Raw genomic sequence first — 24,132 nt, forward strand, 5'->3', positions numbered from 1 at the left:
TAGCCTAAAATATCAACTCCCCTTAGTACTTCAGTACTTTGATTAAGTGTATTTGGGTATATTATTGATGTTCTTAGCTCTTATGCCAATAGCTTTAATATGTGAAGTGCTGTAAAGTAACTCAGTTTAAATTATATATTGCGCTTTATTAATTTTGTATAATAATAACTAAATAATTTTCGTTATATTGAGACATAATTTTTATTTACACATGATTATAAATACCTGTTTTTCAAAGCAACGCTGGCCACACTATTATTAGAACATTTATTGGCTTAAGTTGACCGAAGATTAAAAAGCCTATCTGCTCGAACAATGTAACTCTGTGCCAGTTGTTTTAGCTCCTCTATCATTTTATCACCAATTACGCCTCTCCATTTTGCAAACATTTGTATCTGCAGCATACATATTTACCGGTATGTACAATCATGTTTTGAAAGAATCTTTAAATTTTCACATTTCATTAACATGTACATGTAGTCATTAATGATACATCATTTGATTTCTAAAATAAATGTTTATGCATGCATATGCAGTTCTTTTATGTGAAAATTATTGATAACTAAATATTGATAAAGGAAAATTTGTAGTACAGGTCAATGCTTGAACTTGGTCAGGTCTTTTTTTATATGTACACCAGGATTGGAAGCACGTTGTGTGGTCATCAAATATGAGTGGAATAACTGCTGCCAACTCAGTTTCTATGGTATAATTTCAGCCTTGTTTTTGGAAATTGCACACATGAAGCAACTGACACTAGATGATGTTACTATTTTGAGATTTCAACTGTTTGTATTTTTGAAAGTCTGTAAAGGCGAGATGAGAGGTTTATCTTTACATTTTCTAATGGTAGGGGTCATCTTGATTGTGTTGTGTCATTGTCAGCATGCCACGTTCCAACTTCAAAACAATCCTTTGCCAATTGTTGATTATAAAAAAAAACCATGCCATTTCGTGTTCCATTCCTTTGCTTGATCTTTTTTTAAAAATAATTCAAATCACTATAAATCGTTTTAAGTTACTAACCTGTCCAGTTGATGTTGCATTCATGACTTGAAATTGTTTCAATTCTTCCATTGTGGAATTGGCATACACTGCAGACATCATCATCTTTACCGTCTTAACTTCAACTAAACCTACATACCCTGAAATAAAAATCATGTTACTGAGCCTTAAGAACTTCACTTTACAATGCATTGCATGTGCATAATGGACATTAATTTCATTTTAATTACTGATTGGTAATAGGAAAATTTGAAATACCGGTACTAGAAATAAGAAATTATCAAATACAGGGAGAATAGCTAGATTCCAATTTAAAAATATTTTCGACAAATTGAAAATTTAATCAATTTATTTTTTGTATTACCTGTCTGACAGTTAAGAATCTCCATTATGATTTTGACTAATCAAATGAAATATCACTATTATGGTATGTGTGCGTTTATATGCACATTTAAAGTTCATGCGAAATTCCTTTGTGCTTTTAAGTGGTGCTTGGTGCTAATATAACCCAAGTAAATGGTTTTTCATAATCATCTTTATAAAAATCGTTAATGTCTCAACCCAGGTATTGAGTTCCTTCCTTGAAGCAATATGAGCTGCAATGTCCATGATGAAATTATTTTTCACAAAAATTTTGTTTTCTGCTAAAATGACAAAAAATATGGTTTTAAAATTTCTTTTTGCCAAATTTTTGCGAAAAAGGCCGTTAAGAAGTCTTAATTAGATCAAAATTGATTTATTGTCGTCCTGTACAAAATTGATTTGCTATATATTCCTTAGAAAAGAAATCTTTCCCCTGACAATTATTAATGATTTTTTCCAACTTCAGATATCATAAAAGTTAAAGTTATAAAAAATAAGTCCATAAAACGAAATACAATTAATTAACGAAATATAATTATACAAGTTTTTAATCAATTCAACGTTATAATGGTTTAGGAGTAATCTGTCGGATGAAAATCATTGTATAATGTTCAATGAGAACTATTTCTTTTAATGTAACAAGGATGGCTTACATAAAACTTACCTTAAATACATGGGCTTGGAACCCAGTTGATAGTGTTGATACTTCGGTGCTATCTCTTATTGTTATACTTTCATGATAAATACTGAAATCTGAGTGGTGTAGACGCAGTTCATAATATGTTCTTTTACCCTCAGCGCTAGCAACGGGTAACACTATATAAATTGTGCCTGTTTGGGAGGGTAACAGTTGTAATTGAAACCCCGAGAAAACCATTGTCAACCGACGCGAAGCGGAGGTTGACAATGGTTTTCCGAGGGGTGTCGATTTCAACTGTTATCCTCCCAAACAGGCACTATTTATTTTGTTATACTGAATTTCTTAATTTTTAAGAAAATGTTACTGCTTTTATATAGGAATAATGTGAATTCTACAGCAAACCGTACGCGCATAAATTTCGCGCATGTAACAATTAACGCTGAGGGTAATAGAACGGATTATGAACTGCGTCTTAACCAATCAGATTTCAGTATTTAACATGAAAGTATAACAAAACTAATTGTTACATGCGCGAAAATCATGCGCGTACGGTTCGCCTTAGAATTCACGTTACTCTTATCTAAAAGCAGAGATATTTTCTTGAAAATTAAGACATTCAGTATAACAAAAAAAAAAATAGTGCCCGTTTGGAAGGATAACAGTTGAAATTGACACCCATCGAAAACCATTGTCAACCTCCGCTTCGCTTTTCTCAATTTCAACTGTTACCCTCCCAAACAGGCACTATTTATATAATGTTGTCTAAAAGGTAGCGTAAACACACCAGATTATCTGTTTGCTTCACATTAATATGACTAAAATCAGACCCCTGATCCCCTCCCTTTTTTTGTCGCTATTATCGACAACAGAAAAAAAAATTAATTTTATTAATTAGAGTAGCTTTATATGACCCAAGTTTTCAAAGCCCTTTTTGCTCCCATTACTATAAGTCGAAGAAGCTGTCATTTGGTGGATTTTTTTTATAGCACTTTAAAGCTCCTCTCCAACTTCATTTTTAACTGTCACAGCCTTGCCTCTATGCATGGACAATAGAAAAAGGTGCAGCATAAGAACAATAGCATCTCTTATATTCTACAAAATATTACTTATTACTTTTGGCATTTTGTGTAGGATAAACCATCTACCTTAATTAACATTCTAATATTTATGTACCAAATTGACAATGCATGCTCGAATATTTGACATAATTAGCTTTTATTTATGAAAATGGAAAGGAGAAAACATGACTAACCAGATCGGGATTTGAACCCAGATCCTCTGAACCTTTAGACAGGTGCTCTACCAACTGAGCAATCTGGTCATTGGCATTCAACAAAGACAGTTTTAAGTTCCATATTTTAGAGATTGTATTTGAGCTTGAATCTCCCTGAGGCTGTGTCTACAAACCCTGACTTCCTTGGTCAAGTCTTTATTTGACAGACGAGAAAGTGGTGTGTTGGGGTGAAATGTAGTCTGCATGTTAGATGACTGCCTTTAAATGGTGCTCTTGTGTAACCGATCACCGACTGCACAGACAAGTGTTGGTTCGTCTGGTATTACACCTCAAACACATCTTTGTGATCTATTAATATTGAATAGCACTTTATATTAGGAATTAAATCACCAATAAATTAAAATTAAAAAAAAAATCATTTTAAAGTTTAAATTGAAAACCATGAAGATAAAAAAGAGAGAAAAATAATTTAGTTAAATAATTTGTTTGATATTTATAATATAAAACTCTCTGTAATGGCATTAAATTTGATCCAGTATTTAATGATTTTTACCTCACAGCAGTTTCCCTTCAGGTTTACCCTTCTTCTTGCTCGTAACAGTTGATACAAATTTGTAAAATGTTCCCCTGTATTGGCCATCAGGTCACACAAACACTTGCAGAATTAACCAACTTCTTGGGAGAATTTTCCGATCTGAAATAGGTATAAATTTGTCTCAAGCTTGTAAATTAGGAATAAAGTCATTAATGAATTAAAATTTTAAAAAAGAGTTCATTTTAAGTTTAAATTGAAAACCATGAAGATAAAAAAGAGAAAAATTAATTTAGTTAAGTGATTTGTTTGATATCTAATAATGTAAAACTCTCTGTAATGGCATTAAATTTGATCCAGTATTCAATGACTTTTACCTCACAGCAGTTTCCCTTCAGGTTTATCCTTCTTCTTGCTCATAACAATAGATACAAATTTGTAAAATTTTCCCCTGTATTGGCCATCAGGTCACACAAACACTTGCAGAATTAACCAACTTCTTGGGAGAATTTTCCGATCTGAAATAGGTATAAATTTGTCTCAAGCTTGTAAATTAGGAGTAAAGTCATTAATGAATTAAAATTTTAAAAAAGAGGTCATTTTAAGTTTAAATTGAAAACCATGAAGATAAAAAAGAGAAAAAATAATTAAGTTAAGTGATTTGTTTGATATCTAATAATGTAAAACTCTCTGTAATGGCATTAAATTTGATCCAGTATTCAATGACTTTTACCTCACAGCAGTTTCCCTTCAGGTTTATCCTTCTTCTTGCTCATAACAATAGATACAAATTTGTAAAATGTTCCCCTGTATTGGCCATCAGGTCACACAAACACTTGCAGAATTAACCAACTTCTTGGGAGAATTTTCTGATCTGAAATAGGTATATAATTGTCTCAAGCTTCTAAATAGGTACCTCTAAATTAAGAAAAAAAATAAATTCAGTAAGATTAACATGCTTGTCAACAGATACATTAAATTCTACTATTTTCAAATTTATATTATACATCATTGATGTAATGTTTTATTGATAGCTTAAGTACCTCAAACTAGGACTGTGGCATCTAAACTGTTGTTCACTGTTCCCGTCTTGTCAAGGACCCTTAAGACTAATCATATGATTAGTTCAAAGAACAAGCCTGGAAGATCTCTCTGATGTATGTTACCCTTTCTGGGACGTACTGTATACAATGTATCATATAAATAAAATATTAGAATAGACATTGGCCCAAACAATTTCTATGGAGGCCAAATTTGAGGTAATTTCATGAACATATTTCTTTAGACGTACGCCGCAATGAACGGAAGTGTTCATCAGTGAATGAGGATTCTTTATCGTGCCAGCACCTACATCACTTTGATTTCAAAATAAATCATCCGTTATATTGTTTTCGAATCATCGGAGGTTAAATCGTTTCTTGCAGGGTTTTTTTCAAAATATTTCACAATGAATTTTTCAAAAATATAACACAATGAATTCAAGTATCAGGAATTGGCTTTACACATACGTCCTATCATGAAAAATTAATTGGAAACGTCTAGCGCATATCCAATCCACAGAGAAATGTATATATGGAGGGAAATGACAGTGATATCAATTGATAAATTCTCTTTAAAAGATGGATTTTGGCCTTTGGAAAACCCGTTAAAAACATGCAACTGGCATCGCCCTGATTTACAGAAACAACACAACACAGATTTTCGGATCCTAAATTTCATTAAAATGTACCCCAGGTATACACTAGTGCTACTAAGTTCTTTTATAGCGAGCTCCATAGACAACGTGTACGAACGAAGGAAATTCGAGTAAGCCTATAATCATATTATCTCTGGATAACAACATTTCATAGAGTATAATTTTTTCGGAAAATTAAATTATGAGATTGGTGTACATTTTATCAAGAGAATTTTTAAAAGATGCGAGTAAAGAATTCGATCGGCTTCAGATATTTTCTTAGAACTGAAAAAAATTTACATTTAATGACTTTGTTTCAATACACGTGTATAAAGATATAACGCATTTTTATTCATAGGCGTCTGAACCGGGAGGGGGAGGGGCTTTGGGGGGGGGGGGGGACTTACACCCCCCCCCCCCGCTTTTTTGCCAAGTTCAACCCCCCCCCCCCCCTCCTACATTTTCCTCTCAACAAACAAAATTGTTCATTAAAAGACCTTAAAGAGAATGAAATATTAATAGTGATATTGAAAATTAGAGTCATAGTAGGTATACTAGTGTAGCACATAAGAATACACAATCCTTATATGTTGCAGTTCTTTTATTCTTGATAGTTTATTATATGGTAATATTGGTAATACTTGGTAATATTGACAGTGGTCCTAAAATAAACAATATAAATAATTGAAAATGATAGTCATACATCAACTGACATGATTTCATAAAAAATGTTTATGACCTCTTGCTATTACACTTTATCATACAACATAACATCTAAGCAAGAAATAATATGAAGTATAAATAATGTAATAATAATATACACAGTTTACAAACCTAAGTAAGGAATGCTGTATTAGGGCTTCCGGTCACTGTGACTGTGACGTCAGCATATGAGGATTGTTCAATATAAATATCAGGTCTTACTTCTCAATTTATAAAAACTAAACATATTTGATAAGGAACCACTATTATAATAAAAACGTTTCGTATCAATGTAACGGGATGAGCGGAGGCTACTCCAAACAACAACAAGACATCTTAAATTTAACAAAATTTAATAACAAAAAAAATAAGAGAAAGAAAGAAAAGATAGAAATATAAACACTAAACCACACAAACACTCACACAACTTTCACTCAACAAGAAAAAATATGATGTTTATACAAATGACCAAAAATAAATTAGAAGAGTGTCCGAATCTCCGGGGCTGTAGTCCTGGACCAACTACGGACAACCACAACTAGAGTAGTTTCGTCACCACAATCATCATCATCACCACCATCGTCATCACCATAATCATCTACTTCATAATCATCACCGACGTCACCATGAACGACATCATCTACATCATCTTCATCGACATGACCATCATCATCGTCGTCGTCATCATCACCATAACATCATCGTCGTCATCAACATGAACATCGCATCGTCATCGACTTCACCATGAACGACATCATCTACACCATTATCATCGACATGACCATCATCATCGTCGTCGTCATCGTCATAACATCATCGTCGTCATCAACATGAACAATATGACACTACAATAAGTGTACAAGTGACACCATAACACCATAATAAAAACAATATTGTATAATACATCATATAAGTATCTCACTGATAGTATCAAACTATGATAATGTATAAATAGTATTATATTAAAGGCAACATCTCAAAATATTGTAAGTATATGGTAACTAAGTTATTTGTTTACAGTAAACAATATGGCGTCTGAGACTTCCGGTGACGCACTTCCGCCCAAGTAGTTAAGTGGAAAAAGTGACCATAAATTGTAAAATAAAATAACGCATAGAAAATAGCCCTTTAAATCACCGTTTCTTTATACAGCAATAGCAAAAACTGTACTATAGAAAAAGACGAATTCCATTTAAACACTCTCGCTAAAGTCACACATCAGTGAACACACAGGTAACTCTACAGTGAACAATGGTCAAGGTGACTTTATAGGACGACTGCGTAATACTAATAAAAAGGCAAAAATTTACAAATAAACTACACCAAACTAAATAAATACTTACCACGGTCAGCTATCCGTGTCCGCGTCAAATGCTGAACTTGTGAAACTAAAACATGCCACACAGGCTTCTAACACGATACCCCCTTCACACACTAAGCACGTCTTAATTGCTGGACAGCTCGGCCGGGTATAACTTAGCGCCTATTGTTAGCGTCGGCCAAGCACGTTGCAAAGAATTATGGGAAAAATAAAATCGGGTGTGTTCGATATGAACAGTGATTGTCACACACCTCCCCCCTTAAAAAATTGTCCTGCAATTTCAAATAAACAATCACTGAATTTTGAAAATTCTCACGTATTTACAATAAAACCTATACACATACCTGTACTGTCTACTATACATCTCACTGACGACTCAGGTAATCCGCACCCACATTGTCGCTTCCTTTGATCGCAATGATCCTAAAGCGGTATGGCTGAAGCTGCAAAGCCCAACGCATCAGTCTGGAGTTCTCTGTCTTTGCTTTGTTAAGGTAGGTCAGGGGTTGGTGATCAGTTTCAAGTAGAAACTCGCGTCCATAAAGGTACTGGTGGAACTTCTGTATTCCCCACACTACCGCCAAACACTCCTTCTCGATAACAGCGTATGCCTTTTCTCTTGGTTGAAGTTTCCTACTGGCGTACGCTACGGGTAGTTTCTCGTCATCCTCCATCTGTAACAGCACAGCACCTATCCCATCATCTGCAGCGTCCGTGCGTAAAATGAAGGTTTCATTAAATTCTGGCAACTTCAATATTGGCCTTTCTGATAACATGTGTTTCAATGTATCAAAAGCTCGTTGCTGACTTTCAGTCCAAATAACTTTATTTGGTTGGCCCTTCTTCGTAAGATCAGAAAGTGGAATGGCTATCGCAGAGAAATTCGGAATAAACTTTCTGTAGAATCCTGCTAAGCCTAGGAAGGCACGAACCTGTTTCTTGGTTTGTGGTATTGGCGCATTTCTGACTGCATCAATCTTGTCCTGTTCTGGTTCTAGACACTTGTTGCCCACCATATGTCCCAAACAGTCAATCTTGTCAAATCCGATGAAACATTTTGTCGGTCTGGCCGCAAGTCCCGCATCTCTGAGTCGTTCGAACACAGTCTTCCGTATGTGTAGATGTTCTTCAAAGGTATCTGTAAAAACAATGACATCATCGATAAAGTTTTCTACGCCGTTCATACCTTGAAGTAGTTTTCTCATCATACGACTAAATGTTGCCGGCGCGTTTACAAGACCAAACGGCATTGTCCTGAATTGGTACAATCCGGATGGTGTGGAAAAGGCTGTAAGCGGCTTACTCTCGTCAGCCATCGGTACTTGCCAGTATCCTTTGCTTAAGTCTATCTTTGACACAAACTTCTTTCCGGTCATTTTGGAAAATATGCTTTCTGGACTGGGCATTGGTTCTGCATCAAATACCGTAGCACAGTTCAGTCGTCTATAATCAATGCAAAATCGATTCGTTCCATCTTTCTTCCGAGCTATGACAACTGGAGCTGAATAAGGGGAAGATGATGGCTCAATCACATTCAACTGTAGCATTTTCTGAACTTCTTCTGTAATTGTTTTCTCTGTACTGAACGGAATTGGATATGGTTTCACACGCACAGGTTCAGACGATGTCACAACAATCTTATGCTCCACTAAGTTCGTCATTCCAGGTATATCCGTAAATACATCTGAGAACGAATCACACAGTGATTTAGCAGTTTCCCACTGATCTGGTGTTAGTCTGTCTGCAAACTTTATGTCCTTTGCTGTTTCGGTTTGAGTAACAGGTGGCATAAGAATAGAGTCCTGTTGTTCATCATCATCTAGGTCACTAAAGTCTATGAGTGAAATTGCACATGTTGACAAAACACCACAGTTCAATGTATCTCGTTCAACATACTTCTTAAGAAGATTTGCGTGGAAAGTTTTCAGCTTGCCTCCCATATCGATCTTGTAGTCCATATGTCCTATCTTCTGTATTACACTATAAGGTCCCTTCCATTGCATGAGGAGTTTGTTTGACTTTGTCGGTAGAAGAACCAGTACTGTGTCTCCCTCTTTCATCTGACGACCTTGCGTTTTCCTGTTGTAGTACTTGCGCTGACGTTTTGAAGCTTTCTCCAAGTTTTGGCGAGCTATGTCACATGTTTCTTCCAATCGTGTGCGTAAGTCAAGTACGTATTGATACGTTGTCTTAACGTCCTCGTCAGGAATTTCCTTTGTCCAAAGTTCTTTAAGAATTGTTATCGGACCACGAACAGTACGTCCATAGAGAAGATCAAACGGCGAAAAACCAAGGCTCTCCTGTGGTACTTCACGGTATGCAAAGAGTAATGGGTTGATGTACTTATCCCAGTCTCTTGGTCGCTCAGCACACATCCTCTTTAGCATCTGTTTCAACGTACCATTGAACTTCTCGACGAGTCCATTACACATGGGGTGATACGGAGTAGTAGTAATCCGTTTAAATGACAACAGACGGCTCACTTCTTTCATTACGTCCGATGTGAATTGCGATCCTTGATCTGTTAGCATCTCGATCGGAACTCCTAATCTACTAAAGATGTCTACCAGTGCCTCCGCTACTCGCTCTGTCTCAATTCCAGGAAGTGGAATAGCCTCGGGATAACGGGTTGCGTAATCGACAAGCGTAAGAATGTAACGATTCCCTTTGTCGGTAACTGGTTGCAGAGGGCCTATAAGATCAACTGCTACTCGTTGAAACGCTTCTGTAATTAGCGGCATTTGTCCTAACGGTACTGCAGGTACTTTTCCTTTTGGAATAGTCCGCTGACACACGTCACATGATCTGCAAAACCGTCTAATGTCTGACTGAATTCCTGGCCAGTAAAATTCGGACACTACTCTGTCGGTTGTTTTCTTTGATCCCAGATGACCACCCATCAGCGTTTCATGTGCTATCTTCATGACGATAGTTCTGTATTTCCGAGGAACGATTAACTGTCGGAAAAGTTTTCCACTGGACACTTTGGGACTGCAAAATTCTCTGAACAACATTTGCTTCCGTTCACACATTTTTGAAAATCCGCCGTCACTGAAATGTTTAAGCTGTCCACTCTCAGCTAAGCTCCATAACTTTTTCAGTGTCTCGTCGTTTCGTTGTTCTTGTAAGATATCCTCCGGCGATACATCCCGTATTGCTTCCGGTACTTTCAATGGTTTGTATGGAGACTGTTTCTTTTTCAGTTGCGCACGCGTTTCAACAGCTGCTATGTTTTCAACGGAATGAATCCAGGCTGGATTTGGTTCATGTGGTTTCCTTACTCCACGAATATTACCAAGAATAAGATCGTACGAAGGCGAATCAAAGCACCAAGCATCAACACTTCCGGTAAAGTAAGGAGTATCGACATCAATTCTAGCCACATCTGAATCAATAATACGACCGTCTGCTAACTTGCATCGTTGAGATGTCCCTGTTAGTTGATCATCGTTTACCAGTTCTCTACGAATAACGGCACCACTACAACCTGTGTCTCTTAGCACAGTCACTAGTTTATTGCCAACACATCCTTTCACAACTGGCATTTCCGTTTCACAGAAAGCAACCGAATCACCAACACACGGTAAGTTTCCATGTTTCTCGACGACACTCGCGGCTCCTTGGCGACCTCTACCGCGTCCTGGATATCCATGGTTCCCATTATTGTACGACCCACGTTGAAAATCACTAGGGTAAGTATGTTTCGGTGTTGTTTCTTGTTTCTCGCTCGAATTAAACGGCCTGTTATTCGGACTTTTGCGGAAGTTGCAGTTAAAGGCTTTATGTCCTTGTCGTCCGCACTCATAACACTTCACTGCATTTCCAGATTGGTTTTGTTGCACGGAATCTTTGTACGGCGGTTGTCTATCGGACTGCTGTCGTCTGTCAAAGAGCGGTTTTTGCGTAAGTGAAGAAGATGTCACTGTTCTGGCCTCAGCAAACTGGTCCGCGTATCGCGCCATGTCTTGGATCGAAGTAGGAATCCTCTCCTTTAGGAATAAGGCAAGTTCTTTCGAGCAACACAATAAAAACTGTTCACGTAAGAACAAGTCCTTCAGATCATCGAATGTCTTGTTAGTCTTAGACAGCTGAATCCACCGCTCAAGGTAACTGTCCAGTCTGGTAGAAAATTGCATAAAAGTTTCACTTCCGTCTGGTTTTGAAAATCGGAACTTCTTGCGGAAACCGTCCTCCGTCATGTCAAATCGTTTCAACAGGGCGTTCTTCAACTCGTTGAAATCAAGTGCTGTTTCGGGTGAGAGTCTTGCGAACACATCCAGTGCCTTTCCTTTGAGTAATGCGCTAAGATGAGTCCCCCACGTGTCTTTATTCCATTTCTGCGTTGTTGCGTATATCTCAAATCTTTGAATGTACGCGTCAATGTTGTCTTTCGAATCCTCAAACGGAGGAAGTTTTGGTCCTTTTATCACTTGAGAAGTTTCTTTCTCCTCTTTAGTCACAACACTCGGCTTCATGTGAGATCTCTCGAGTTGCAGTTTGTGATCAAGTTCCAGTTCTTCTAGTTTTTGCTGATGTCTCTTTTCTTCTATCAATCGGGCGTGCTCTCGCTCATCATGTTCTCTCAATCGGGCGTGCTCTCGCTCATCATGTTCTCTTGCGGCGCGCTCTTTCTCCATCTGTAGTTTGAAGTCGCGGTCTCTCTCCTCCTGGTCTCTCTCCTCCTGTCTCTCGACTCTATGTTTCTCACGTTCGTCCCGCATTCTGGCCTGTTCGTCCTTCACGAATTGTTGAAGGGCTTCATCCTTCATCCCCATCTTGGTCCCCACTTCAAGTAGCTCCAGCATCTCCTTGACAGTAGACATGGTGCATTGACTGACAGACCAACTTACCTCAAAATTATCTCATAAAGGGACTAACTTCTCAACTTTTAACAAAACAATCTGCCTAACGTAATGTACTCACCAAGGGAAAAGGAAACAACGACCTACACTTGCTCTTACATGTACTACAAAAAAAGATCAAAAAATGAAAAATAAAATAAACCTTGGCAACTGTTCACTTATAAAGATATCTTGTAGTATCTGGAGGAGTCAACTCATCCCACCGCTGCCACCAATTGTAACGGGATGAGCGGAGGCTACTCCAAACAACAACAAGACATCTTAAATTTAACAAAATTTAATAACAAAAAAAATAAGAGAAAGAAAGAAAAGATAGAAATATAAACACTAAACCACACAAACACTCACACAACTTTCACTCAACAAGAAAAAATATGATGTTTATACAAATGACCAAAAATAAATTAGAAGAGTGTCCGAATCTCCGGGGCTGTAGTCCTGGACCAACTACGGACAACCACAACTAGAGTAGTTTCGTCACCACAATCATCATCATCACCACCATCGTCATCACCATAATCATCTACTTCATAATCATCACCGACGTCACCATGAACGACATCATCTACATCATCTTCATCGACATGACCATCATCATCGTCGTCGTCATCATCACCATAACATCATCGTCGTCATCAACATGAACATCGCATCGTCATCGACTTCACCATGAACGACATCATCTACACCATTATCATCGACATGACCATCATCATCGTCGTCGTCATCGTCATAACATCATCGTCGTCATCAACATGAACAATATGACACTACAATAAGTGTACAAGTGACACCATAACACCATAATAAAAACAATATTGTATAATACATCATATAAGTATCTCACTGATAGTATCAAACTATGATAATGTATAAATAGTATTATATTAAAGGCAACATCTCAAAATATTGTAAGTATATGGTAACTAAGTTATTTGTTTACAGTAAACAATATGGCGTCTGAGACTTCCGGTGACGCACTTCCGCCCAAGTAGTTAAGTGGAAAAAGTGACCATAAATTGTAAAATAAAATAACGCATAGAAAATAGCCCTTTAAATCACCGTTTCTTTATACAGCAATAGCAAAAACTGTACTATAGAAAAAGACGAATTCCATTTAAACACTCTCGCTAAAGTCACACATCAGTGAACACACAGGTAACTCTACAGTGAACAATGGTCAAGGTGACTTTATAGGACGACTGCGTAATACTAATAAAAAGGCAAAAATTTACAAATAAACTACACCAAACTAAATAAATACTTACCACGGTCAGCTATCCGTGTCCGCGTCAAATGCTGAACTTGTGAAACTAAAACATGCCACACAGGCTTCTAACACGATACCCCCTTCACACACTAAGCACGTCTTAATTGCTGGACAGCTCGGCCGGGTATAACTTAGCGCCTATTGTTAGCGTCGGCCAAGCACGTTGCAAAGAATTATGGGAAAAATAAAATCGGGTGTGTTCGATATGAACAGTGATTGTCACAATCAAACAATCATTTATAACATCGGGTCACCTATTATTTTAACCTATAAACGTACTTATACACAACTGACTAGATGTCAATATTACATCAATTCTCTGACTAGAAATAAACAACTTTCGATCTGTTAATTACACAGAACTTATAATCCCACAAAATATAGTTATAAATAGAATAATCAATCACTTGTAACATAAGTATTTGATCTAATATGAATGTAAGACAAAAATATCATTACTTACATCTATTAGACAAAAAGGTCTTTCCCCGTCAACATCTACGATGAAAATGCCGCCAAAAGATGGCCTACTGCCTATATCGTAAATTGACCAATCAATGGACAGATTCACAAGTGTAAAAATTTAATAATATAAATTACTTACAACCGAATACTGATATTATAACAGTTATTCAATTAGGATATAAACATAAAAATACTTTTTCATTTCCAAATTTTAACTTTTATAGAAAATATAAATGTGAATCTCGAACCCGATGTTAAATATACTTTGCCCTCTTACACTAGCTACCCCTCCCTCAAACCTCACAACTGCAAAAGAATGCTTTTGAGTAATATACAATATGTGCAGTTTGTGACCTGAGCTTTTTTTCTAAAATCATCATAAATTACGGTCAAAGCTCAACCTTTATAGGTCTTTGACCCTTTTTTTTCTTTACCAAAAGTTGAGTACCATATCAACGATTTAGAGTTGCAGATATGTGTCTATTTGGTACTGTAACTATTTTTTGTTCCAGGTAAGCAGAGATATCCTCTTGTCTCCAGGAGAAGTTTCTAAGAAGCATGGAATTAGCATGGATAAGAAGAAGTTGTGGCATAAAAAAAAGCATGCATCGGTTTCCTTCAAAAGGAGACGCCTGTTATTGAAGGTATTGTTTAATACATTATACTTTTATGACAAAATGATGTGTTCACCATTCGTTTCAATGGCAGAGCTACATATTTTGCATAACTAATCACGAAATTAACCAATTTCAATGGAAGAATTGCAATAGTTGGTCAAGATCAGTATGTCTGTGTGCTCTGCAGTAGATAAGCTGAACCTTAGTCTTCATGCTTTGTTAGCTTAAACGAATCTGTATGATTTTTTTGTATTGTTAGTATAATTTCCTATATTTAGGCTACAAATGAGTTTCAAAAGGGAAGGTACAATGCAGCACACATAGTAAAACTTGTTTTACTTAATTTTATATATTTCTATTTTTCTTGAAAGAAAAGACAACATTGGAGGGAGTCAGCAAATTATGTCAAAGAAGGGAAAACTAAAGAACGAGACATTTCTTCAGCAGATGTAAACCCATGTGATATAGAAGCTTTACCTGTAAAGCGTAACTTCACTGGTGGTGAAAACACAGTAGTCTTTGACTTGGAAACAACAGGACTGTCCTGCAACAGTGACATAATTCAATTAGCAGATTTTGATGGGAAAGAAGAGTTGAACATTTACATTTCCCCATCCCAGGAAATAACGAAGAAAGCAAGTGAAATTACAGGACTGAAATATGATTTTGAATCTGGATGCATGTTTTCTGGAGGACATTGCATAGATTAATGCATTGCATTGATTAGTGCATTGATATTAGACTTGCTCTCCTTAAACTTATAGATTATGTTAGCAAGCGATAAAAGCCAATTCCTGTAGGCCACAATGTATTGTCCTTTAACATTCCAATTCTAAGCAAGAAACTTCAAGAGCATGGTCTTCTTCAAGAATTTTTGCGGCGTGTCAGTGATTGTTTGGACACACTCAGGCTAGCACGTAAGTTATTCAATAAGGAAACTGTTGGCAACTACAAACAGCAGACACTCGTACAAGTTCTCCTAGGAAAATCCTACCAAGCACATGATGCTCTTGCAGAAATTAAAAATCTTTACGAACTTTTTGTATCAAAGTTCACATACAAAGAAACAGATGTTTTTTCCTTTCAATTTCCATGTCCTTCAGAAGTCATTCGTACCACTCGTAAATGAAGCTTATTTCGAGTGCAAATTCAAGAAAACTTGCAAATTCTAGTCTAGGACTTGGACACCTTAGTCTAGCATACCAACGATACAACCAAGAAGGGGTTACGTTTATTTTGTCAGAACATGGTTTCAATGCAAAAACATCAAGAGGCATCAATTTGTACTTTGAGAAACAGGAAGAATAAGCATTGTTAAAAAGGACAGTGTCATACAAGTGCATTTCTTGTCTATCTTTAAAGTATGTATATAATTGTAATATTTTGTAAACATCCATATTGTATTGATGAAATATGCAACAGGTTACATAGCTATACTATTACAAGTAATATTGCAGTTCTTCATTTACATTGAATTTCTAAATTGATTTTAAATCAATTGGTTCTTTTTTATGTGCACATTGTTTAACATGTTTGAGGTCAGGGACATGCATGCAAGCATAATTTTTACATTGTAACATTTTCTCATCGTGTTAGGTGTTTTCATGTCAAAAAATACTCAATGTCTCAGGTTGGGACATAATTGTACCTTTTGTAGTTATGTCGTATAAGACAAATATGGTCATATGTCTAAGGTAAGGAACATAATTATATGTAATAATCACAGGATGGAAGACCATCTATAAGTTTTCCTTAAAGATAGATTAAAGGTAGCTTAAAGACGATCTTTAAGACACCTTTAAGCTATATGTTTAGCTTAAAGGTGGCTTAAAGAAAGCGTAAAGATGGCTTAAAGGCAGCTTAAAGACTATCTTTAAGCCACCTTTAAGGACAACTTATAGGTCCTTAATGTCCAAACTTCTTAAAGCAACCATTAAGCTACCTTTAAGCCACCTTTAAGCCATTAAAAAAATGTAATTCAATAGTGCTTAATTTGCCAACAAAATGTAGTAACTTTATGATAGAAAAGGTATTAAAACGGTTTTTGTTCTAGAAAATCAAATGGAAAAAAAAGCAAAAACAAAACAAAAAACGCCCACGGCGAGAATTGAACCCGGGACCCTTGGTTTACTAGCAACTTCACACTTTTTTTTTTTTTTTTTTTATCTTTTATTGATATTCAACATAATACACACTGTACATATCAATTCTTAAAAACAGCAATGTCTTATAAACAAATGAATTTATACAAAAGGACAAGTATTAAAAAATAAATATCAACACACCCTCCGTTTCTTTAACTAGAGGATTTCTGTTCAAAAATAATTTGGAGAAAATATTTCTTCTGTTTTCCTTGATACACAATTGGTAATGATTATATGAAATAAATTGTCTTAACATGTATTTACAAAATTTAGTAACATCCATCTTCTGTTGACTTTTGATAAACAGTTGTCGTCGTTTGTATATACTTAATCTACATATTGATAAAAAGAAATTAACAAAAAATGTATTTACATTTTTTATACCCGTTGACAATGATGAGAAAAACATCTCATCAAATCTTAAAGTATTGAAAATATTTACATCTACATCTTTGAATAATGTTTCTAAATGATACACAACAAATTTGTTTATAAATTCATGTAGTTCATTACAGCCAATAAATAAATGAATAATATCTTCATTTTGTAATGAGCAAATTGGACAACAATTTGATTCTGTTTTGCCGATTTTAAATAATTTTTCATATGTAAATATTGCATTGTGATACATCTTAAAATCTAATTCAATAATTTCAGGTGGTTTATAAGACTCCAATAATGTACCCCATCTTTTGAAAAATACATCAGAATCATCAATATTAAATTTTTCTTTCCAAAAACTATTTGATACAGGATGTTGAAACAATTTGTGTAGCAGTAATTTGTAAAATATTTTAACAGTACATGTACTAAAAACTATAGATTGATTTTCATATTTTACACAAAAGTCTGCAAGAAAAGCCATGTTGTGAAACTCCTTTTCTTTTACATATTCTGTCCATTCCCTCGGAATGCTTTCTAAAAGAGTTCTGTAATTTTCCTTGATAGCCAATACATTTACATCAGGGTCATACTCTTGAATAATATCAACAATATAAGAACTTGGTAAAAACCCTGGTATAACTTCATATGCTATATGTTTTACATGTGTAACGCCTGCCTTAATAAAAACATTCCACTTTAACATTTTACCTTTGTTTGTTACTTTTGGATTACAAAAAAGACAAAAATTATACACGTCACTTTCTTTTTGGTTAAATATCACATAATCTTCTATTGCATACCATGCGCTAAACATTTCTTTGTAAAACTGAGGTAATGTAGGCAAGTCTTGATTAAACAATCTCAGTAAAAATATTTCTGAATTTGCGCCTTAAGAACATATCTTTGACAGGTGATATTTTAAAATGTGTCTCCACAAAAAATCTTTCGATGTACAAAAATATTTAGCTAGAAATTTAAGTCTAAATGATAACCTTTTGAGATAAATATCATTCAACATTAAACCTCCATTATGTTTATCACCAACAATAGTTTTGTAAGACACCAAATGTGCACCATAATTCCACAAAAATTGAATACATTCTTTTTGTATTGAATCTCTTGCCCATTTAGGCATTGATAAAACAAATAACGAATACCACAACTTTGACATCAACATAGTATTTATAACAACTTCCCTTCCTTGAATTGTTAAATCTCTTTGTCTCCACAAATTAAGTATTTGTTTATTTTTTTTCACTTTGTCATTCCAATTTAAAACTTCACATTCTTTCTTGTTTCTACCAAAAAATATACCAAGTATTTTCATAATACTTGTTTCAGAAATATCAAAAGTTTTTTCAACTTTATCTTTTAAACAACCTGAACCTATACACATAATTTCAGATTTTTTAGTATTAATGTTTGCACCTGATGCGTTTCCATATAACTCAAAAACTTGTAAAACTTCTGTTATAGAACCTGTATCTGATAAAGTCATAGTTGTATCATCAGCGTGTTGAAACATTAAAGCCACCTTGTCAGACATTGGTATAGGTATTCCTTTTATATTTGTGTTACTTCTCATTGCATGATACAAAGGTTCTGCTGATAAAACATATAATAAGGCAGATATTGGACAATCCTGTCTGACCGAATTTTTAACTGGAAAATAATTGGTTAAAAAACCATTACATTTGACACTACTAAAAATGTCATGATAAAATATCTTTATCCACCTTTTAAAATAAGGTCCAAAACCAAATGTATCTAAAACATTAAATAAATAATCATGACTTACTCTATCAAAGGCTTTTTCTTGGTCTATTTTAACAATGTAGCCCTCCAAATTATCCATTTCTACTATATCAGTAATGTCTCTAACACTAACAATAGTATCTGCTATATCTTTTCCTAGTATACAACATGTTTGAGCATCTGATATAATATTTGGTAAAACAAATTTTAATCGATTTGCCATAACTCTAGCAATGATCTTATAATCAACAATAAGTAAGCTAATAGGTCTATAATTTTTCAAACATCTTTTGTCTCCCTTTTTCTTGTACAATAAAGTAATAACACCCATTTTCATGCTATGTGATAACGATTCTTTTGTTTCTATTTCTTTATACAATTTAAACAAAATATCACTTAAATATGGCAAAAACATTTTGTAAAATTCAACTGTTAATCCATCTGAGCCTGGACTTTTGTTATTGGACATTTCTTTAACTGCTATTATAATATCTTCATTGTTAATACAGTTTTCACATAACTCAAAATCATTCTCATCTAATCTTTTATCAACAAATGATAAAAAATGCTCCTTACTTTCTTCTTTAATACTGACAGATGAGTATAATTTTGAGAAAAACTTATATTGAATATCTAGTAACGCTTCTGTATCATTTTTAATTACACCATCATCAACTAATTCTTTAATTGAATTTGATTTTTGTCTAACTTTTTCCAAATTCAAAAAATATTTGGTACATTTATCTGACTCATTGGCCCATTGAGCCTTTGACCTTAACATTGCACCTCTACATTTTTCTAATTCAAACTCTGACAGTTCACATTTCAACGCCTCATATTTTTCAATATCAATTTTTTCTCCATTTGCAATATTCTCAGATAACCTTTTTATTTTGTTTTGTAGAGTAAAATATTCTTTGTTACGTTCTTTCGCCCTTCTTTTACTATAACTCTGAGAATACTTCGCGCCTTAAGAACATATCTTTGACAGGTGATATTTTAAAATGTGTCTCCACAAAAAATCTTTCGATGTACAAAAATATTTAGCTAGAAATTTAAGTCTAAATGATAACCTTTTGAGATAAATATCATTCAACATTAAACCTCCATTATGTTTATCACCAACAATAGTTTTGTAAGACACCAAATGTGCACCATAATTCTACGGAAATCTACGCCACTGTAACTTACATATTATTGAATGTTTTTATATCCTATATATCAGTGGATATTGAATCAATTTATTGAATGTATTTTGACAAACAATTGACAAACCATTCAGTTTGTAACAATCAATTATATCTAATTTATAAATTACATGCATGCATGTATTTAGAATGAGGAATTTGATTAAGGAACTTGGTCTTCAGAGAAAAAAATATTATACCTATATGGAAATGGTTAGGCTCACTAGCAGGCCTTCTTAGTTAATAAATTTAAACCGAGTAGATATACGTTCATCTAATTCATAGCTATAAAAATGCAAGAAAGAAAAGGAAATCATTTCTTTTATTAAATGCATTAAAACTATTAGGGTATTTGTTCAATTTCCCGGCTTTCATGATCGTATACATGATTTTTAAACTTTCAATTATATAACAAACAATATTACCAATTACCGGTGACGTATTGACTGCATGTGGCAATTGCAAATGATGTATACATATATATACTTGTACATACAATTGTAAGATGTACCAGGCCGGGTATGTGACAAATATTTACCGTTATACACTGTACATATATTTAAATAATTAACCCTTATTTATGATCACCGGTACATTAATTAATTAGCCTCAAGAGTTTACTCTTACATACATGTATCGTTAATTTGTAGACGTAACATTATTGAAACCCAGAGTTAAGAAATAATACTTTGAAAATGAATTACAAATGTAAATAAACTTTTATTCACTAGACGTATCGTATACTCGTACATACTAAGATTTCAACGCCTTTAGAAACCCTTACGTGCACCTGGGCACATGACACACCTGTTGTGTATATCTTGTATATTCTGTGTTAGTTCCAGGGATATGTTTAAGTTGGACAAACAATAGACTTTAATTAGGTATACACAAACGTGCACCTGGGCACACGACACAACTGTTGTGTATATCTTGTATATTCTGTGTTAGTTCCAGGGGTTTTCTTAAGTTGGACAAACAATAGACTCTAATTAGATATACACAAACGAACAAAACTATGTCTAGACAAACAAAGCAGTAATATCCTGCCCGATATAACAAAGGCATTTGAGATTTTTTTCATCTTTAACATGTATCTAGCAGTTCTAGAATCTAGAGAGTTCACCGATTAATTTATAAATGGTAACAAACATACTTTAATTAGTTTCATGCACAGATTAAGATACAGAGACTGCGCTCACCCCTACAATAATTTTAAAACCAAAAAAAAAATATAAAGATAAAGAATTTTGTAACGAAATCTGTGTCCATCGGAGCGGTGTTGATGATAGCGATCTGTGTTTAATGGAGCGACAATTAAAACCGCCTGGAATCCCCCCCCCCCTCTTCCTTGGAAATTATATTATCACTGGGAAGACCCCCTCCCATCCCTATAAAAGAGCGTTTGCATTTGATATATGTTTTTATTGTTCAGCTTGATCAAACTTGACTTAAAGGGAACTTAAAGATGGTTTAAAGACAACTTAAAGGGAGCGTAAATGCCACTTAAAGATGCTTAAAGGTGGCTTAAAGGTGACTTAAAGAAGTTTGGACATTAAGGACCTATAAGCTCAGCTTAAAGGTGACTTAAAGGTGGCTTAAAGATTGTATATCCTTTACGCCACCTTTAAGGACTTGCTTAAAGATTGTTTTTCGCCCTGTGAATCATTATGTGTATTTGAAACTGTATTTGATTTTTAAATCATCTTTTTACCTTATCAAAGTGTATTCATGTCAAATTTGTTTTATCAACATACATGTACATGTTCATTCTTGGCAAATATGTGAATATCATTGTTTCAGTTTATTTATGTGGCCTTGAAATATTGTGTGAGGAAATGTATTGGTCAAATAATTCTTATTATAATATGAAATAAAAACTATATTGAGCAGATAATTTTTCACAACCAAATAAGTATCAATTTGTGTGTGTCAAGTTTGTTAATTTATTTTGAATTTTAAAAAGGTGTGAATATTATATTTTAAATCCATATTTCAAAGAATGTACATGCACAATACTACACATCATTCAAAATTGACCTTAACTTCAAAACAAAGTTCATTTGCAGACACAGGCAGTGCAGTAATTAATCTCAATGTGACAGATAAAGATAACGCTTAGGATTTTCTTCCTGTGAAAGGTTAATTAATCCCAAAGGACAAATATTGCACAGCCTTCCAAGTATACAATGGTAACATTCGCAGCAGTTATCTCTCTTTGCCCATTTATTCTTATGCATAGTTAAGGAATATACCCCACCACCCCAGCTTCAAAAAAGAAGACATAGACAACCAAACTTAGCATCAAAATATGTATGTCTGCCTACTGAACTACCATATCAAATTTGAACTTGATTGGGCAACCATATAAAAAGTTATTAGAAAAAAACAGAAAATTTGTGGACGGAAGAGTGACAGACGGACAGACAGACGGACGGACAGACAGAGTGATTACTATAGGGCACCCGCAAATTCTTGCGGAGTCCTAATTATATTAAGAAATATAAATAGGAAAAACCCTCGGTTTATAAATTAATACAGTTAAGTGTCAAAAATTATAAAGATTTGTGTAATCTGGGGAAATATCTCTATTTAGCTTTTAATAATCGCAACATTATTCCAGAAATTGTTTTCTGTTTTGCATGTAATTCTGTGTCTCTATTTGATATCTGACATTGTATCATGCCAAATGTGTATAAGTATTTTTACTTCTGTAATATAGTGTTCATAATGCCATAAGATGATTATATATTAAGCAAATAAAGAATGACTCTTGTTTAGTCACTGAATTTGAACCTGATACTGAACATGAACCTGCAGATGTGTTATAGAGTGTTTTTTATTTGAAACATTTGCAAAAACTCTTTATTAGCTTTAGGTTTTGAAAACAAAGTAATGGTAATGCATTACTTTACTGATGTAATGGTAATGTAATGCATTACTTCAAGAAAATCAAGTAATGGTAATGTAATGTATTACTTTACAACAATGTAATTCGCCTCGAGCCTGGTAGATATGTGCATGATTGGGGCTTAAGCTCCCACTAGCTTATCGTAATCATAATTTGTTCAAAATGAGTTAAAAAATTAAGCATGAGTATTATATATCTTTTTTTTTTTTACATTAAGTGTAATTTAACAGCTAATGCGTTTCCCATTTATCTATTATTCGGCCCTATTGAAGAGATTGTCATGAACACGTGCGCTAATTGCTACATTTTATCTCGGACAACTCTTAAGGGCAAATATATTATAAACACTTAATACCCATGTTGTCGCCGATATGTTCACCATCTATAAGATTTAAGTTTACCACGATATTTCCAACCGGTAAAACGACATAGGTCAGAATTGTCAAGGTCCTTTTGATATCAACACCAAATGTGCTGTTGGTAAGTATTTTGAAAAGAAGTTCCGACGCGCGGATCTAGAGGGGCAACCCTATCCTTGCCAAAATTTGAACTTTATAATCCATATAGCATAGTTAACAGGTATATATATATATATATGAGTTTAAAGTGGACCAACTAAATATTTACTCATATTTTTTGTGGAACTTTATTTCGTGTGTGAATATGTAACAAAACTTTGCATGGAGTTTAAATGATTGATTTCGTGAAATGCACAGTGCGTTGCATTAAAGCTTACTGTGACAATTTTTATAAGAATTTCCAATATGATCTCACTCACACCTTCTTTCTCAATCGATTAAAATTTATATACACTTGTTATACATATTGCATGTGAACTTTGTAAATTCCGCATCGTCATAACTTGTGGTGAACGAAGTTATATTTATCGATGTATTTACGTGTTTGCCCCTTGCATTGCCCCTCCTCCCCCCATCAGTTTTCCTAGGATACAAATTAATACAACCGTTTTATTAGTTTCATTATTTATATCGAATGTCCTTGTGTAGGCCGCAAGTTGAAATTTCATGTTCAGAGTGAACACTTGCCACGCCTTGTCTAGGATAA

At 34.5% G+C, this 24,132-nt stretch overlaps 1 protein-coding gene and 1 pseudogene across 1 annotated transcript; one reads left to right on the forward strand and one right to left on the reverse strand.

The window, feature by feature from the left end:
- Positions 1 to 6,487: 6,487 nt before the first annotated feature.
- Positions 6,488 to 13,017, reverse strand: LOC128163864 (uncharacterized). The gene is made up of 2 exons (XM_052827537.1): positions 7,495 to 13,017; positions 6,488 to 6,909 (listed from the first exon to the last, which is right to left on the reverse strand). Exon 1 carries the CDS (start codon positions 12,293 to 12,295, stop codon positions 7,838 to 7,840), a length of 4,458 nt encoding a protein of 1,485 aa, XP_052683497.1. The 5' UTR covers positions 12,296 to 13,017; the 3' UTR covers positions 6,488 to 6,909; positions 7,495 to 7,837.
- A 1,019-nt stretch (positions 13,018 to 14,036) lies between these two features.
- On the forward strand, positions 14,037 to 16,163 carry LOC128163240 (uncharacterized; annotated as a pseudogene).
- The last annotated feature ends 7,969 nt before the right edge of the window (positions 16,164 to 24,132 follow it).

The sequence above is a fragment of the Crassostrea angulata genome, chromosome 9 (genome assembly GCF_025612915.1).
Source record: "Crassostrea angulata isolate pt1a10 chromosome 9, ASM2561291v2, whole genome shotgun sequence".
NCBI classification, from domain to species: Eukaryota; Metazoa; Mollusca; class Bivalvia; order Ostreida; family Ostreidae; genus Magallana; species Magallana angulata.

Bases quoted from the DNA above. Each gene is read 5' to 3' on its own strand.
- LOC128163864 (XM_052827537.1), bottom strand. From the start codon at position 12,295: ATGTCTACTGTCAAGGAGATGCTGGAGCTACTTGAAGTGGGGACCAAG.